Raw genomic sequence first — 18386 nt, forward strand, 5'->3', positions numbered from 1 at the left:
TTAAAACGCTGTGTGCAAAAATCACAATGTGGTGCAAGCCAACAACAACAACAACCATAAGACAAGACAATTTAGATTAACCATATGTTTTCGAATCACCAAAATAAAGCTATAAAAACAATGTAACAACAGTAATCATAGGAACTGTGATTTAAATTTAACAATAAGCGATATGCACAGTTCAATCTTGAATTTGGAGCTTTCGTGACTGCAGGAATTACTCTATGGTTCTTTCGGTAAAGTCACGTCTAAAGATAAAATAATAAATTAAATAATAACATACGACGTTTCGATTGCAACACAAGCAATCATTTATACCTGATAATGATGATTGCTTGTGTTGCAATCAAAACGTCGTATGTTATTATTTAATTCATTATTTTATCTTTAGACGTCACTTTACCGAAAGAACCATAGAGCGATATGCACAGTTGCTGAGCACAGACCCGCACGTCAAAACGGTCAGCAACAAACAGCACGATGACAGTTGCAATTGACACGTTCGCACGTTTGTTGAATTTGAGTAACGTCATAAAGGCCCACCCGGTGAGCAACTGCTGCAACACATTCCTGCGGAGGGAGCTGGTAGGAACGTCGGGTTGCTCGGTCAATGGCCAGGGTCAACGGCGGCGTGGTGTATTCCGCAAATATGGCCGACTGTGAGGGCGGGCACAAGCCGGCGTGAGTAGGTTATACGTTGAGTTTTATAAGGGCACCACGGGGTGACCAGCCCCTCCCCACCCAGCCCCACCCCTCCCACCAAGCACCCAGCCCCACCCTCCCCACCCAGCCCCTCCCCACCCAGCCCCACCCTCCCCACCCAACACCTCCCTACCCTCCCCACCCAGCACCACCCTTCCCACCCAGCCCCACCCCTCCCACCCGCCACCCAGCCCCACCCTCCCCACCCAGCCCCACCCCTCCCACCAAGCACCCAGCCCCACCCTTCCCACCCAGCCCCTCCCCACCCTCCCCTCCCCACCCAGCCCCACCCTTCCCACCCAGCCCCTCCCGACCCTCCCCTCCCCACCCAGCCCCTACCTCCCCACCCAGCCCCACCCTCCCCACCCAGCCCCTCCCCACCCTATTCATATTCTTAGGTTTTTTTCGGTAAAGTCACGTAGGTAAAACATTTAAATTAATAAAAGTAAAAAAAATCACGACGTTTCGGAGGCAACACAAGCTTCCGTCTCCCCACCCTCCTCTCCCCACCCAGCCCCTCCCTGCACGACGGACACAATAATCCCCTGTGGGCTGGTGTAACCAGGAGGTCCCTACCAGTATTAACGTGCCGTGTCTCTCACAGGAGTTCTCTACTGCTGCTTCTGCCGGCAGCCGCGACCGGCGCTGAAGGTCCCCGATGTCTGGGCTGAGTCGCTCGTCCAGTACAACCAGGAGGGCGGTGGTGAGAATGCAACGGTTTGACTCCCACTCCCGGTGCTGCCACACTTATTGCATATAACAAGTGTAATAACACGCATGTAGAATCGGTCCTTTTATTTCACTTCCTTTGCAGTTCACAAACACTCCCCGTTGCTGGTAGGCAACGGGAAGCGGGCAGACAGCCACCAGAGACCCACCACCACGTGGCACCCGGAGCCCCACTCGCGCGTGGCCTCTCCCTCTCTTAGTTCCGTGTCTGACCCCGTGTCTCTCCTCTCTCCCCTTATTTAATGCCTGGGTCACGTGGTACCCTCTAGACAATCCTCAATAGCCTGCGCCGAATGTTCCAGATCCCCCATCAACTCCCGGGACCACGCCCCTGACTTGTCTTCCCATTGGCTGAGGCCAAGACCACCGAAACCAATCACCTAGCTGACATCCCGTGATCACGCCGGGGCCATGAACCCAGGCTCTCCCCCCATTGGCTGTAAAGCGGGACCGGCAAAGCCGATCACCACGTGAATCTGACATAGGCTCTTATTACACAAGGATGGTGAACTGGGCTCGTCAGCTCGTTGTGAATTAACGGTGCGCTTGTTCCGGCGTGTGCGTGTGCGTCTGCCTTGTGGTACGTACAGACTCTCTCATCGCTGGTTAATAATCTCGACCGTGATGCAACCTTCAGCAAACACGGTGGACTGTCCAGCCCCTGACATCGGCGTGCTGCACAAGCCTCCATCGGCCTTAAGTCGTGGAAGATTCCATGGGGTAACAGCTGTCATCGGCACCCGTAAACGGAACCAAGTGGCTTCTACGCTCCCGCCGTTCGACTGTCTCCCAATATTCTTAGGTTTTTTCGGTAAAGTCACGTAGGTAAAAAATAAAAATTAATAAAAGTAAAATAAAAATAAAAATCACGGCGTTTCGGAGGCAACACAAGCTTCCGTCTTCAGGTGGAACCGTCACAGCCACGACAGCTGTATCAAGTAAATGAGAGATTACAAGAGCTACCACTCCGTTTATATAATGGTTGAAGAGGGGAAGGGCCAAGTACGGCACACTTTTTATTAATATGGTAAGGTGAGGCTTAAGACTAAGAATAGACTGCATAACAAAAGACGGAGCCTTTGTTATGGAGAGGTACGATTTGTGACTACGCCTAGCCTACATAACAAAAGTGTGAAAAAAGAAACAAACTAAACATGGTAAAACAAGCCTGGCTGTCTATCAATAACCTGTAATAGTTGTCTGTCAAATAAGATGCTCCAAATAAGTGTAGTTAAATATTTTTTTGCATGGTTAATCACATCTTTCCAATGATTACTCAGTTTGTAACCATCATCACGGTGGAAATTATGTCTGTGTTTGTATATATATATCCCAATCCGATACCAGATCAATTTCACGATCGCTCTCACCGACTTTTAAGATCCTCCGTTGAACTCGTCCCCGTCTTCATCTTCCCCTCTTGTATTGCTCAACTCCCCTCTACGCACTCATCTACCTACCATCAATCATCTAGTGACATGTCCTACCCACTGTTATACATGATTTAAGTTTATCCGTTGAACCAGGTGAGAACGCGTAAGACCAAGATGGTCCCGTGTGCAAGAGCGGCTTATTTGAATCTTGTCATTAACTTCCGTACCTAATGTAATACACCGTGCAATTTCTGTGCACCTGATGGATTGCAATCCTATCGAGCACTATCGTTTGCGTTACTTTCGACAGTATTGCAACGTTATTACAATGTAAAAAATTAATCCGTACAAACAAAATTTTTCACTATAAATCCTTTATATGCGTGGCGGCTAGAGTCCTCTCGTCCTCTGGCTTGAGATGGCTGCCACCTATGGGTCAGATGATTGCATTGCACCATTAAGCAATTGGTAATTAAATATAATATTTTTGTCCTAAAAAGTGTACAATTTTGGAGAAAAAAAATTCCAAAAAAATTAATTGTCACGCACAACGAGTCTGTGTGGAAAATGTCAGCTCGATTGGATCACGGGAAGTGGGTTAAAAAACGACCGAAAGATTTGCACGGTCGTAAGCGCGCAAGCGAACTTAATATAAAGGATTTAAAAATGGTCGCGATGCGGTTTCATGCAGTCACACTCCATACGTGTACGCGTGTTGCTGTGTGCATGTGCAATATGCGTGTCTGCACGAGTCAACGTACGTACGTGTTTGCATGTTGTGTGTATGTGGGGAGCGGTGGGTGTAGTGATTAACGCACTGCACTATGAACCCCGGCGAGTGAGGTTGATTGCTGCTCACAGACCAAGTATCAGTGATGAATATCTGAACCGGTTATGGGCCTCCACGAGATCAAATCACCATTGAATGGGTGCCTGGTGTAGTGTGCAAACATCACATGGCCATGTTTGGTGCGAGCCAAACCACCCCCTCGTGTCGTATGCTGGTCATCATAGGTGCTCCCTAACAGCTTTAGCTTGTTCCGCAACAGAGTGTTGAAGACTACAAGGGGAATATTTGTTTCTGTGTATGTACGTATGCATGTGTTTCTATCTTTTGCGACAATATTGCACTCGCATGCATCGCCCTCAGTGGTAAAGCATTTCACCTGGATTTCTTGCAATCGTTGGAAGCGAATCGGGTGCAAACCGTGCAATGTGATTGCATCCCCATTGACTGCAATGGAAATGTCTAGTGTATATTGGTCTTTATGCATGAAACAAACACTACATTTCACATCAGAAGCTGAACTAGTCTCTGGCTTGTATACTTGTATGGTGGTAGAGTTAGGCAGTGGTAACACCTGTGCCTCACAGCAAGATTAGCGTGGTTTCAATTCCCAGCTCAGGTATCTTTCTGCAAGGAGTGTATTTGTTCTCCCCCTGTTCAGCATGATTTTCCTCCAATTTATCCAGTTTCCTCCCATAGCTGGAAAAAAGAAGTGTAACCGATATTGGCCAAACATCCAAATGCTGAAATATTACCCGCATATTACTCAATTGGGATTACAAACGGCAACTTCACCGCCTACTGTACATTTGAACTTTTATGTCGACTCACAGATTTATCTTAAGACTCTGACTGATCTTCTTGGTTCTTTCGGTAAAGTCACGTAGAAGGGAAGTAATAAAATAATAAAAATAAAAATAATAAAATAATTCTCACGACGTTTCGGCCACAACGCAAGCAGCCGTCCTCAGGTGACCAGGTCTGTCGGGGAGACAGCGTCTGAATGAAACACCACCACGCTTGGAGCGTATATTTAAGCTAGGTTGGAAGTGGGGAAGGGTGCCTTGACAAAATAATTTGCATATCAAGAGGAATTTAGCATATTTGATATGCAAATTATTTTGTCAAGGCACCCTTCCCCCCTTCCAAACCAGCTTAAATATACGCTGCCAAGCCTGGTGGTGTTTCATTCAGACGCTGTCTCCCCGACAGACCTGGTCTTCACCTGAGGACGGCTGCTTGCGTTGTGGCCGAAACGTCGTGAGAATTATTTTATTACGTTTTATTTTTATTATTTTATTATTACCCTTCTACGTGACTTTACCGAAATAACCAAGAAGATGAATCCCTGCAGTCACGAAAGCTTTAAATCGATACTCTGACTGATATCAAAGTCGCAGTTTCCGTACCATCACATCGTCTTGTCGAGTTGTGGATGCAACTTAAACTTTCTTAAACTAATTTGTGAGAAGACAGATCAAGTCGTTGGGCTTTCCACATCAATTGCGTAAATTGGATGGTTTTATTTTTCAATTTAAAGCTTTCGTGACTGCAGGGATTCATATTCTTGGTTCTTTCGGTAAAGTCACGTAGAAGGGAAATAATGAAATAATAAAATTAAAACATTAAATACAATTCTCACGACGTTTCGGCCACGCTGTCTTTCCGACAGACCTGTTCTTCACCTGAGGACGGCTGCTTGCGTTGTGGCCGAAACGTCGTGAGAATTTCATTTTATTATGTTTTATTTTTATTATTTTATTATTTCCCTTCTACGTGACTTTACCGAAAGCACCAATACTATGGATGGTTTAAGTATGGCCATAGATGGGACTGTAATTCAATCAGAATTGTGGGCGTTATCCTGGATCCCAGTTTGACACGAGGCCTACGTACACGTAACGCTACCAAAATCTCGTTTTTTTCATTTATACGCAGCATAACTCGAGCAAGTTCCATTGCTGTCCCTTCCCGATGCTGAGAGGCTGGTGCCTTTATTTTTTTATTTATCAAGTTTGGATTTCTGTAATGCCATGGCTTGCTGGCGTTTTAAAATGTGTTTGATTGAATTACAATATGTTCAAAACATGCTAGGCGTTATTAAATTGAGTAATTTCCGGGTAATAAATAAGGCGCATTTGGACAATCATATTTTTTGTTATATAGTTAATGCACCCACATTAAAAACCAAGACAACTTGCTGAATTTGCACCACGAACCTCTGCAAACAATGGCGATAGGGTCATGTGTTGTTCGCTCCACCTGCTAGGTTCTTCAGAAACTGAGTTTGAGATCCTTAATAAACTCCGAGCACACGGAATGAAACATTAAACATCATGCCAAACAAAGGAGTGGTGTTATCTTAACTCGTCAGGCTTGCTGGGGATCCTTGCGATCTTTTTCTGTCTACCTCATAATACACCATTTTGCGTGTATATTATGCTGGTATTTTCATGCGTTGTGTTGCCTATGGTTGTGATACAATCATGCTACAATAATGCAAATTGCTGTCCATGACAGGATATCCCTCCCATAGCAAGATTGCCGAACAAGTCTGAGCCTGCGAACGCGTGCCTCTCCGTGATAGTTGCCGATGAGATTGTAAATGTTGAATGTCATCTCACCCGTTCTGTGATAAACACACAATGGAGACAACTTATACTGGTAGGAACCACCTGGTTCCACCAGCCCACAGGGGATTATTGTGTCCGTCCGTCGTGCATCAAAAAATGGGAGGGGTGGGGCTGGGTGGAAAGGGGACGGGCTGGGTGGAAAGGGGAGGGGCTGGGTGGAAAGGGGAGGGGCTGGGTGGAAAGGGGAGGGGCTGGTCACCCCGTGCTGCCCTTATAAAACTCAACGTTTAACCTACTCACGCCGGCTTGTGCCCACCCTCAGTCGGCCATATTTGCGGAATACACCACGCCGCCGTTGACCCTGGCCATTGACCGAGCAACCCAACGTTCCTACCAGCTCCCTCCGCAGAACAATGTGTTGGTAGTATATTTTCAGACTTTTCTTGCCAAAATACATTGTAAACCTTGTAAAGATCCCTCGGCTTCACCCGTTGCTCGTATCAAACCCTTACTCCCCGGGGCTCAAGTTCTCATTTTGCCTTGAAAGACGATTAATTTTAAGAGGCGAAACGCTCCTGGCACTTTCTTAACGAGACTGCCTCCAACACAACTGCTTGGAATAAATCCGCAAAGCTATGGGACTACGCATTGGTGGAACCCGAGTTGATCAACCCCTCAAATCTCTGCACCAGATCGAGTTAAAAGAGGACGTCACCGGGCTGCTCCATTTACGATCGTGAGCACGTGGGAGGGCCTCACCATTCTGGCAAATTGTCCCGATTCTGCTGGATGTAATTACCAGCGAAACGTCGTACTTAAACATTGTAAATTATGTTGATTTACTCACACCGGTGGACTAAAGTAGTGAACCATTTGTCTTATGTAAACGCGACACATTTTTTACCGTTTGGCCGTGTCGGGTGGTAGAGGGTTACGACACTTATAAATCACGCGAGCTACATGTTAGACTAAATCAACCCCATTGCTAACATAGCTCAGCGAAACCACTGGTAGTTTCCATACAGAGCACAAAGTCCAACACGGCACGTTTATGCAACGACGAGATTTATTTCAGAAGATCCGTATCATTCAAACAGCCACGTTACACTTTGAATGCGGTCAGCGCGTGGGTCCTGCCATTCCGCTCGTGGTGCGCTCGGAAGTTTGGGTGGCAGCAGAATTTCAAGGCCGCGATGGTGATCACGAACTCGAGGAAGTCGACTTGACCATCTTTGTCATCGCCAAGGTCCCGCAGGATGCGGCTCACCACGAACCCATCCACGGGATTCTGAATGGAAGCACAACAGCAAGAGGGAACGAGGAGTTCACCTGGATCTAGGCGACGGACTGCAGAACATCGGCAAAATATTTAGTAAGTAAAACTGGTGCTAGGGAGGATCACAACGGTTGCACACGCAGAGCAGCCCAGCGTATAGAAACGTATCGCAATGCACCTCGCACCATCCACACACGCATGCTTCAGGCAAATGGCGGATAAAAAAAAGTGCACGCGAGATTAAAAGACTGGATTTGGCACAATTTAAAATTGCCAAAAGCTACAGAGTAGGACAGGATTATCTTTATGTGTGGAAGATGCACTATTTGGCCAGGAGGGGATGAAAATTTAGCACGAAACTCAAACATTACTGAAAACGGTCCGAAGTTGCACCACATGTCTGCCGAAACCGGAGGCTATGAACATTTGATACACATCGATGTAGTGTGCAAAGATAATAAGTATGTGCCACGAGTATGCTTGGACACAACTTTCCTCCAAAAGCAGTGTTAACTAAATGTGTCGAGATGATAATGTGCTCGACCTTTGAAACAAGGCATGGGATCAGCTGGGACAGGCGACCGCATGGACAGCCGGCGTTATAGGCCATAGGGAGATGACTAGAGCAGGAAGTCCACGGTTCTACGACACGCTTTTAACCCACCTTGCATGCGTCCAGGTTAAACCTCGCACTGCCAATAACGGCAACATTTGTGTAAACCAAAAAGTGTGAGAAAGACCCTCATTTGGAGCAGTGGACTGTATGCGTACATGTCAGAAAGGGTAGATTAGAAAGGTACGATCAAATAAATAAAAATGGGATGATAAATGGATGGACTCGTCTATGTGAAAATGAGATTTGCGTCTCACCTGGATCAGACTCTTGCCCTTATCCCCCTTCAGGAAGCTCCTGAACTTTTCCTTCTTCAGACAATCTTTGACAGCGTTGTCGTGGGCGAGCTCGGTGAAGATGGACAGGAGCTTCAGGGTGGCTGCATGGAGGTCGCTCATCTTGGCAGAGGAGATGCACGGTCGAGTCGGTACGCAAGAGGAATCTGCGAGGACACGGCAAACAACGAGACGGTCTTCAAAATCACGCACACGGCACCTCACTTTACACACCACAATGTGACGAATCGCAAAACGACGGAACATCGTGGCACCCCAGCTTTGTTCCAAACACTTTCATAACAAAGGTTTTTGGGTTAGATCGCGTTATTTATAAATGTGTTATACCCCTCCACCACCCGACAGCTAAACAGTAATAAGTATAACCAGTAAAAACAAAGTTTTTCACTATAAATCCTTTATATGCGTGGCGGCTAGAGTCCTCTCGTCCTCTGGCTTGAGATGGCCGCCACCTATGGTAAAATTTTGGAAAATGTTTTTCACGAACATTGTCACGCACAACGAGTCGGTGTGAAAAATGTCAGCTCGATTGTATCACGGGAAGTGGGTTAAAAAAAACGACCGAAAGATTAGCACGGTCCTAAGCAAGCAAGCGAACTTAATATAAAGGATTTAAAACGTACCACGTTTACAAAGGACAAACAGTTCACTACTCTAGCCCACCGGTGTTGAGCAAATCAACATAATTTAAAATTTGCGTACGACAAACACAATTTGTTGGGTCTAAACCTCAGCCAGCGCTGCGCTCTGCTCTCATCGAGCCCAGGTAAACCCCTCGCGTCGCACAGAGATCCCCACAGCACGAGGCGTCTTCCCCAACACAGCGGCGGCACAGACACCTGCAAGCGACGTCTGCAACTTGAACAACGACTGCTGCTGCCCCCGTCGCGGCTTTTATGAAGCGTGTCCAGTAACGTCACCACTCACACGTGCTCGCTCTCATTGTGCGATCGAGTGATTATCTCTTTGATTGGTCCCGTTCATCCAGTTTCCCGGCTAATTTACAAGGGAAGTCTGAGCACTGCGGCAACAACATCCACAGGTAATTCACTGGGAGGCGCGTGCCAAGCGGCCCCAGCATTGTCATCAAGCGGGCGCTTGATGGAGGGAGTGGAGGAGTTTGCACGGGAACGAATTAATTGAAATCTACATGGTCACTCGCAGCCGACACCACAACCCCCTGCTGTGATAATTGTACGTAAATGAGATGCCCGCGTTTTCACTTCAGGATTTCACTGATATGTACATATATACTGGTAGGAACCTCCTGGTTACACCAGCCCACAGGAGATTGTTGCGTCCGTCCGTCGTGCGGGGAGGGGCTGGGTGGGGAGGCGAGGGAGGGGCTGGGTCGGGAGGGGAGGGTGGGGCTGGGTGGGGAGGGTGAGGAGGGGCTGGGTGGGGAGGGGAAGGTGGGGAGGGGCTGGGTGGGGAGGGTGGGGAGGGTGGGGAGGGGCTGGGTGGGGAGGGTGGGGAGGGGCTGGGTGGGGAGGGTGGGGAGGGTGGGGAGGGTGGGGAGGGTGGGGAGGGGCTGGTCACCCCGTGGTGCCCTTATAAAACTCAACATTTAACCTACTCACGCCGGCTTGTGCCCGCCCTCACAGTCGGGCATATTTGCGGAATACACCACGCCGCCGTTGACCCTGCAGGCCATTGACCGAGCAACCCAACGTTCCTACCAGCTCCCTCCGCAGGAATGTGTTATATATGTGGATCTGCCGTGGTGTCAAGGTTTGCTCACTGGATGTGTCATGCAGAGGTCTTCGGGTTGAGTTCCCTGAGCGTCAGATGAACCAATGCCCACCCAGCATTTTAAAGAGGTCCACCACAATCTCGATTTGAAGCTATCGTGACTGCAGGAATCCATACTCTTTGGTTATTTCAGTAAAGTCACGTAGATGAAAAATCTTTTTTATTATATTTTGTATAATATCTTTTTTCTACCTACGTGACTTTACCGAAAGAACCAAAGAGTATAGGGACACCACCAGGATGTTTTGACAGCAGTCGCTTGACCAACATGTTGCCACCTCCTGTGTATCGGAGCAGGTGAAATGAACTGAGATTATCGTAACGGATAATTGATGATAATGTGGACTGCGTCAAACTGTGTTCAACGATGAGAACAACGTGCCCCTATTAGAACTATGAACGACCATAATTGAGGGCAGCGTGATCGTGATTGGTGGAGTTAGGGCCGTCCATAAATGACGTCACGCGATTTTGGACGATTTTGACCCCCCCCCCCCCTCTCTTCGTCACACGGCGTCACAAAAAGTCAGACACCACCCCTCAAATATGACGTCACAAAGCTCTGCCCCCCCCCCCAAAAAAAATATAAAACAACCTTCAAATCGCTTTAAACGATTGTCATTGTAGTGCGTATTTAATGTTGCGCTGCACTCTGATGTTGTCGGAGAAAACATTTATGAAAAAAGTATATTTAATCAAGTAGAACGTGTTGTCTGTATTTATTTAAAGTTACGCATTTTGATGTGACGTCACATTTCTCAACCCCTCCCCCCACCCCCGCTGCTAGGTGCGTGACGTCATTTATGGACGGCCCCTTAGACGCTGGGTTGCCGTCACAGGCGGCAAGACTCGTGTTGCCCCCGCGTGGCTGAGAAAAGAACAGAGCCCCGATTAATATTTAGCTTGGCAAAAGATTTTATATCACTGGCTCAAAGCCTGCCCTCGCTAGGGAAAAGTTTTCAATAAATATAATGAACCTGATGACGGACGCTTGTGTTGCGATCGAAACGTCGTGTCTCTCTTATTTTGTTTTCCATCTACGTGACTTTTACCCAAAGAACCAGACTATAATAATTAACCTAAAATTATTTTTTGAGAATTTTTATCTCCGATCAGGCAGTAACTACTCAAAAATGAATGAACTTAATACTGAGGGAAAGCTCAAATCGTTTACGTTTTTTTCATTAATCAGATTTGAACATCATAAAATGTGTATTTTTTTCGGTCAAAACCGCTTGAATCTGAAATCTCAAAACAATCAAAGATTGGACAATGGTTCTCCCTGTTATTTTATTTGCCGTTTAGCGCGCCGAAACAAAAAAAACCCACCATTATATTTTTAAGTTTCCGTACGACACACACAAACATGTTTTAGGGCATTTCAATTGCGATTTGGGGGCCTTAAAATGAAATCTCGGATTTTCAGATGTTTCCTATTGTCTTCAAAGCTACCTATACGTACCAAGATTCAGCTTTCTACCATGTCGGGAAATACCCTAGAGTTTGAGACACAGATAAAGGTCTTTATATAGATTGGTGTTTTGTATTTCATAAATAGTATCACTATACATTGGATTCATTCGGAATAGAGTCTAACCAAACTCAATTGTATTTACAAGTACAATAATGTAATATTGCTTGCACAGCACATCTATTGTACTTATTTCAATTGAACCGTCACGAGTAAATTCTACTTGATGCATTCCTTGGCCCTACCGCTATTTCAACAGGGTGAGAGCAGCCCTCGGGAGAACTTTCCAGTGTTAGAATTACCATTAGTTAGTTTCCTTCATTGTAATTTTTAACTACATTTAATTAGTTGATTTTAGGCCTTGCATTACAATCGAGACGTCGTGTTATGTACACCGTTTCAGTAGGCGTTACACATGAAATCATCGCTCAATAATCAAAACATTTAAATCAAGGTGAAGTTCAGGCTTGTGGGATGAAAGGAATTCGGTATGAACGAAGCGGACTTAAACCCTTTCGTCACATTCCCACAATAACGGAAGACAAGGACATGCACCATCATCTGAGGTCATCTATAAACACATTCACACGTGTCCAACTTCCCTGGATTTCATACTTGGCATGTTCGGGGGAAACACACAACCACCAGGCTTTCTGGCGCCATGCGCAGAATTGTGAAAAGTCTGCTACTATGCACAACTCTTTCTTAATTATTAAAATGAACGTGCTGAAACCCTGAAAAAGATGTGCAACAAATCTCATTTCTACCCCTCCCATTTCAGACTCGGAACGGCCCAAATTTGGCTGGAAACCAGTCCTCCAGCCACCTTCCAGAGCACACGTTGGTTGCGGTTATGATGCCAGTCATGGGAACGAAGCTTTTACGATTAGTAATGTTTGGAGGTTGTAAAAACAGATAACCATCTTGGTCATATTTAGATGCGTGCTGTGGAGATTGCTTTAACAAGATCTCTGCGCAATCACCTATACAATTAATAGTGCACCCTATCCTACGTCGAATAGATTTGGTTAATTTGATTAATCTTCCAGTTATGAAAACCAGGGAAACGGATTCCTGATCGCCAGACCTATCATGGTAGCCGGCCATCGTGGACATTGCAAAAGACAGCACACGAGTAACCACTGCAGTACTTTCTTAACCAAAGTACCAAGTCACAAGCACGCCACGTTGATGCGATCAAATGTTTATTTCACAGTATCCGTATCATTCAAACAGCCGCGTTACTCTTTGAATGCGGTCAGCGCGTGGGTCCGGCCATTCCGCTCGTGGTGCGCTCGGAAGTTTGGGTGGCAGCAGAATTTCAAGGCCGCGATCGTGATCACGAACTCGAGGAAGTCGACTTGCCCATCTTTGTCATCGCCAAGGTCCCTCAGGATGCGGCTCACCACGAACCCATCCACGGGATTCTGAGTAGAACAACAACAAGAGTTAGGAGAAAAGATTTGACCTAGTGACAGACTAGAAAAGATGCAGAACATGGGCGAAATCTACAGCAAAAATCGAATCGCACATACCGTTTAGTTTCAAATGCAGGTCATTTCATTTGAAAGTTGATCAACGGTGCGCAGCCAATATATTGCATATTCTCAGATAAACATGTGCATATTCTTCTGCGTGTTGATTAAACGGACCAAGCAAAGCCATAAAAAGTGGCTACTGCAGTCTCGTTAAACATGGTGCATTGCAACTTAGATTACATTAAGCCACCTGATTCACAGTGATGCCACCACGCTTAGCCCTCTCAGACCTTAACCAGGCAGACTTACAATTATGGCCAGCACCTGATGAAGCCGATTGCAAGCGACAGCAAAAAACTAATTTGTGAATGTTTTGAGTTTGCTCTCCATAACGCGGGCTGTAGTAATTGGCACGTTTTTGGTTACGACACAAACATTACCAATTGGCCGTGTAAGATTGAAACGATACACATTTAGTGAATCAAAAACAGCTTTATGCAGAACGGAGATTCGAAAAAAGCTGAAAAAGATGAAACCGAAGATGCGCCGATTAACCGAGGGACTTGTCCATGCGAATATCAAAATCCACGGTCTCACCTGGATCAGACTCTTGCCCTTATCCCCCTTCAGGAAGCGCCTGAACGTTTCATTCTTCAGACAATCTTTGACAGCGTTGTCGTGGGCGAGTTCATTGAAGATGGACAGGAGCTTCAGGGTGGCTGCATGGAGGTCGCTCATCTTGGCAGAGGAGATGCACGGTCGAGTCGGTACGCAAGAGGAATCTGTGAGGACACGACAGACAGCGAGACGGACTTCACACTCGTGAAGATAATGAAACACGACACCTCACGCACCACTGCGCTGAACCACAAAACCACCAATTTGTCCCGTCTGGCCTGACCCTCAGCCAGCGCACTGCTCTCGCCGAACCCAGATAAAACCCTCGCGTTGTAGAGATCCCCGCTACACAAAGCATCTTCCCCAACACGGCAGCGGTAGCCGCACGCAGAGACCTGAAGGCGACGTCTGTAGTTTCAATAACAAGGGCAGTTCCCCATGTCGCAGTCTTCAAATCACGCACACGGCACCTCACTCTACACACCACAATGTGACGAACCGCAAAAATGACCCGAACATCTCGATTTAAAGCTTTCGCGACTGCAGGGATTCATCTTCTTGGTTCTTTCGGTAAAGTCACGTAGAATTGAAATAATAAAATACAAATAAACCTAATTAAATAATTCTCACGACGTTTCGGCCACAAGGCAAGCAGCCGTCCTCAGGTGGAGAGCAGGTCTGTCGAGAAGAGTCTGAAATGTCGAGAAGACAGTCTGAAATAACATTTCAGACTCTCTACGCGACAGACCTGCTCTCCACCCGAGGACGGCTGCTTGCGTTGTGGCCGAAACGTCGAAAGAATTATTTTGTTAGGTTTTATTTTTATTATTTCCATTCTACGTGACTTTACCGAAAGAACCAAGAAGAAGACCGAACATCATCACGTAGCACCACCCAGCTTCGTTCCAAACACAATTTGTTGTGTCTAAACACTCAGCCAGCGCTGCGCACTGCTCTCTTCGGACCCAAGTAAAACCCACGCGTCGCACAGAGATCCCCACACCACGAGGCGTCTTCCCCAACACAGCGGCGGCGCAGAGACCTGAAAGCGACGTCTGCAACTTGAACAACGACTGCTGCTGCCCCCCGTCGCGGCTTTTATGAAGATGCGTCCAGTGACGTCACCACTCACACCTGCTCGCTCTCATTGCGCGAACGCGTGATGAGTTTATTTGATTTGGTCCCGTCTAGCCAGTTTCCCAGTTAATTTACCAGGAAAGTTCGTGATGCGTGAGCACAGCGGCAGCGGCAGCAGCAACGTCAACAGATAATTAACTTGGAGGCGCGTGCCACGCGGCGCCGCCATTGTCATCAAGCAGGCGCTTGATGGAGAGAGGAGTGGATGAGTTTGCACGGGACGAATTCAGCTTAAATCAATCTTCGTCGTCACTCGCAGCCAAGACCACGGCCTCTGCAGTGACTAAAATGACAATTAAATGAGATGCCCGCGTTTTCACTTCAGAATTTGATTGAGACCGAAGAATGCACGTGGGTCTGCCGTGGTGTCATGGTTTGCTCACTGGATGTGTAATGCTGCAGAGGTCTTCGGTTTGATCTCCCAAGTTCAAGTTCATGTATTAGGTATAGCCCTGTGAGCCATTCGGCTCTTGAATCGGGTGCAACCGCAACAAACAAAAAACAAAAACATGAACAAGAAAACATCTTAAAGTGACTAAGTGCAAACAGAAAATCCAAGAAAAGACAGCAAAATATAGCAGAAAAAGCACCGTACACCAACACTGTGTGCAAAAATCCCAGTGGGATGCAAGTCAAACAACAACAACAACCACAAGACAACTTAGATTAAGGCCAATAGTCTAACTCCGTACTACAACAAACAGACATGGCCAAACCAAGAAACTTTTCGAAAATCACCAAAATAAAGCCATAAAAGCAATGAAACAGTGATCATAGGAACTGTGACCGAATTTTCACAATAAACGACATAAGCAACATGTACTACCAAACTCTGCAGCCATAGCCGCAGAGTTTGATGAATGAATGCCCACTCAGCATTGTAACGAGACACACCATCAAGTATTTGATCAGATTTGTTTTGCAAGCGGTGGCTTGACCAGGTGGTTACAAGGCTGCATCTTTACCTTACACCTTCTGCATGTCAGACCAGGGAATATGAACTGAGATTATTAAAACTTATAATTTAAGACAATGTGGATTGCGTCAAACACAATGCCCATAATATAGCCCGATTATATTTAAGAACAATATTAAACACCAATGATGTTACTAATAGGGTTTTTCCCCTCTTTTCTGGCAACAAAACTGACACCTTTTGCAAGGAATCATGCTTACATTAACCACAATACTTGCAGTCAAATGGAAACAAAAAACAATACTCTGATAATGTATGCATTGTCTTTGAAACTGATTGGTCCACACCAGAGAAAGCTCTCCCTAGAGCCTAGTCTCATATGGTGTTCGACCAGATGACGCCAAAAGGCGCACACAGTTCAAAGACAATGCACTACCAGAGTAATGAGAGCTCGGGGTGAGCAGCCACATCATGGGACCTCTCTTGCCAGTACCAAAACATACTAATAGGGTTTTTCCGGCAACAAAACTGACACCTTTTGCAAGGAATCATGCTTACATTAACCACAATACTTGCAGTCAAATGCGTTATAAAAAAACCTCTTGCCAAGCAACGAGCAATCCGGGACATCTCCTCATTCTCAGCCACACAGGAGCGACAGGAGAACTCTAGATTTGCAGCTTTCGTGACTGCAAGGATTCATATTCTTAGGTTTTTTCGGTAAAGTCACGTAGGTAAAAAATTAAAATTAATAAAAGTAAAATAAAAATTTAATAAAAATCACGACGTTTCGGAGGCAACACAAGACGGAGGAGGTCAAACAGAAGGCCTCTGCATTAGACATCCAGTGAGAAAACCATGATACAACGGCAGACCCACGTACATGGGGAAATATCAGTCAAATCCTGAAGTGATAACGCGGGCATCTCATTTACGGACAATAATCACAGCATGGGGTTCTGGTGTCGGCTGCGAGTGACGATGTAGATTTCAATGAAATCGTCTCCGTGCAAACTCCTCCACGAAGCATCTGTCTGATGACAATGTTGGGGCCGCGAGGCACGCGCCTCACAGTTCAGTATCTACTGATGTTGTTGTTGCCGCTATGCTCACGAATCACGGACTTCCCTTGTATGTAAATCAGCCGGGAAACTGGCTAGACGGGACCAAATCAAATGAACTCGTCACTCGATCGCACAATGAGAGCGAGCACGTGTGAGTGGTGACGTCACTGGCTGCGCTTCATAAAAGCCGCGACGGGGGCAGCAGTCGTTGTTGACAGAGCTGCAGACGTCACGTTCAGGTCTCTGTAGGGCTTGTTACCGCTGCGCTGTTGGGTGAAGTTCCTTGCGTAATGCGGATCGCTGCAACGCGTGGCTTTTGCCCGTGTCTGGGGGTGGCTTTTGCCCGTGTCTGGGGGTGGCTTTTGCCCGTGTCTGGGGGTGGCTTTTGCCCGTGTCTGGGGGTGGCTTTTGCCCGTGTCTGGGGGTGGCTTTTGCCGGTCTGGGGGTGGCTTTGCCCGTGTCTGGGGGTGGCTTTTGCCCGTGTCTGGGGTGGCTTTTGCCCGTGTCTGGGGGTGGCTTTTGCCCGTGTCTGGGGGTGGCTTTTGCCCGTGTCTGGGGTGGCTTTTGCCCGTGTCTGGGGGTGGCTTTTGCCCGTGTCTGGGGGTTGGCTTTTGCCCGTGTCTGGGGGTGGCTTTTGCCCGTGTCTGGGGGTGGCTTTTGCCCGTGTCTGGGGGTGGCTTTTGCCCGTGTCTGGGGGTGGCTTTTGCCCGTGTCTGGGGTGGCTTTTGCCCGTGTCTGGGGGTGGCTTTTGCCCGTGTCTGGGGGTGGCTTTTGCCCGTGTCTGGGGGTGGCTTTTGCCCGTGTCTGGGGGTGGCTTTTGCCCGTGTCTGGGGGTGGCTTTTGCCCGTGTCTGGGGGTGGCTTTTGCCCGTGTCTGGGGGTGGCTTTTGCCCGTGTCTGGGGGTGGCTTTTGCCCGTGTCTGGGGGTGGCTTTGCCGTGTCTGGGGTGGCTTTTGCCCGTGTCTGGGGGTGGCTTTTGCCCGTGTCTGGGGGTGGCTTTTGCCGTGTCTGGGGGTGGCTTTTGCCCGTGTCTGGGGGTGGCTTTTTGCCCGTGTCTGGGGGTGGCTTTTGCCCGTGTCTGGGGGGTGGCTTTTGCCCGTGGTCTGGGGGTGGCTTTTGCCCGTGTCTGGGGGTGGCTTTGGCCCGTGTCTGGGGGTGGCTTTTGCCCGTGTCTGGGGGTGGCTTTTGCCCGTGTCTGGGGGTGGCTTTTGCCCGTGTCTGGGGGTGGCTTTTGCCCGTGTCTGGGGGTGGCTTTTGCCCGTGTCTGGGGGTGGCTTTTGCCCGTGTCTGGGGGTGGCTTTTGCCCGTGTCTGGGGGTGGCTTTTGCCCGTGTCTGGGGGTGGCTTTTGCCCGTGTCTGGGGTGGCTTTTGCCCGTGTCTGGGGGTGGCTTTTGCCCGTGTCTGGGGGTGAGGCCCGACGAGACAAATTGGCTCGAACGAAGCTTTGCGCTACGTGATGTTGCCAGACTTAAGGTCATTTTCTAGTTATTCACATCGTGATGCGTAAAATGATGTGGCGTGTGCTTTTTCATGGGGCTGAAATCGGTCTTTTCCTCTTAGATTTCTCTTGCGTACCGACTCGACCGTGCGTCTCCTGCCAAG

The 18386-nt window shown here is 47.6% G+C and overlaps 3 protein-coding genes across 3 annotated transcripts in view; 1 reads left to right on the forward strand and 2 right to left on the reverse strand.

Annotated features, from left to right (window-relative positions):
* Positions 1 to 2560, forward strand: part of LOC133357897 (cadherin-1-like) — a 50859-nt gene extending 48299 nt beyond the window's left edge. The window contains exons 14-15 of the mRNA XM_061576067.1: positions 1307 to 1419; positions 2022 to 2560. Of these exons, the coding sequence (XP_061432051.1) occupies positions 1307 to 1419; positions 2022 to 2096 (188 nt within the window). The 3' untranslated portion in view covers positions 2097 to 2560. The remainder of the gene's footprint in view (positions 1 to 1306; positions 1420 to 2021) is intronic.
* Positions 2561 to 7266: 4706 nt separating this feature from the next.
* On the reverse strand, positions 7267 to 8481 carry LOC133358022 (protein S100-A1-like). Its single transcript, XM_061576297.1, has 2 exons — positions 8311 to 8481; positions 7267 to 7452 (listed from the first exon to the last, which is right to left on the reverse strand). The coding sequence occupies exons 1-2, from the start codon at positions 8449 to 8451 to the stop codon at positions 7267 to 7269; spliced, it is 327 nt and encodes a 108-aa protein (XP_061432281.1). The 5' UTR covers positions 8452 to 8481.
* Positions 8482 to 12813: 4332 nt separating this feature from the next.
* LOC133358025 (protein S100-A1-like) lies at positions 12814 to 13788 on the reverse strand. Its single transcript, XM_061576299.1, has 2 exons — positions 13648 to 13788; positions 12814 to 12999 (listed from the first exon to the last, which is right to left on the reverse strand). The coding sequence occupies exons 1-2, from the start codon at positions 13786 to 13788 to the stop codon at positions 12814 to 12816; spliced, it is 327 nt and encodes a 108-aa protein (XP_061432283.1).
* Between the last annotated feature and the right edge of the window lie 4598 nt (positions 13789 to 18386).

The sequence above is a fragment of the Lethenteron reissneri genome, chromosome 60, assembly GCF_015708825.2.
Source record: "Lethenteron reissneri isolate LAM-NWPU_2019-01 chromosome 60, ASM1570882v1, whole genome shotgun sequence".
NCBI classification, from domain to species: Eukaryota; Metazoa; Chordata; class Hyperoartia; order Petromyzontiformes; family Petromyzontidae; genus Lethenteron; species Lethenteron reissneri.

What these genes read in the sequence shown, in the direction of transcription:
- LOC133358022 (XM_061576297.1), bottom strand. Translation starts at nt 8,451, where the DNA reads ATGAGCGACCTCCATGCAGCCACCCTGAAGCTCCTGTCCATCTTCACC. An exon ending in AGGGCAAGAGTCTGATCCAG is followed by an intron (nt 7,453 to 8,310) that starts GTGAGACGCAAA and finishes GCTTCCATTCAG; the next exon opens with AATCCCGTGGATGGGTTCGT.
- LOC133358025 (XM_061576299.1), bottom strand. Translation starts at nt 13,788, where the DNA reads ATGAGCGACCTCCATGCAGCCACCCTGAAGCTCCTGTCCATCTTCAAT. An exon ending in AGGGCAAGAGTCTGATCCAG is followed by an intron (nt 13,000 to 13,647) that starts GTGAGACCGTGG and finishes TGTTCTACTCAG; the next exon opens with AATCCCGTGGATGGGTTCGT.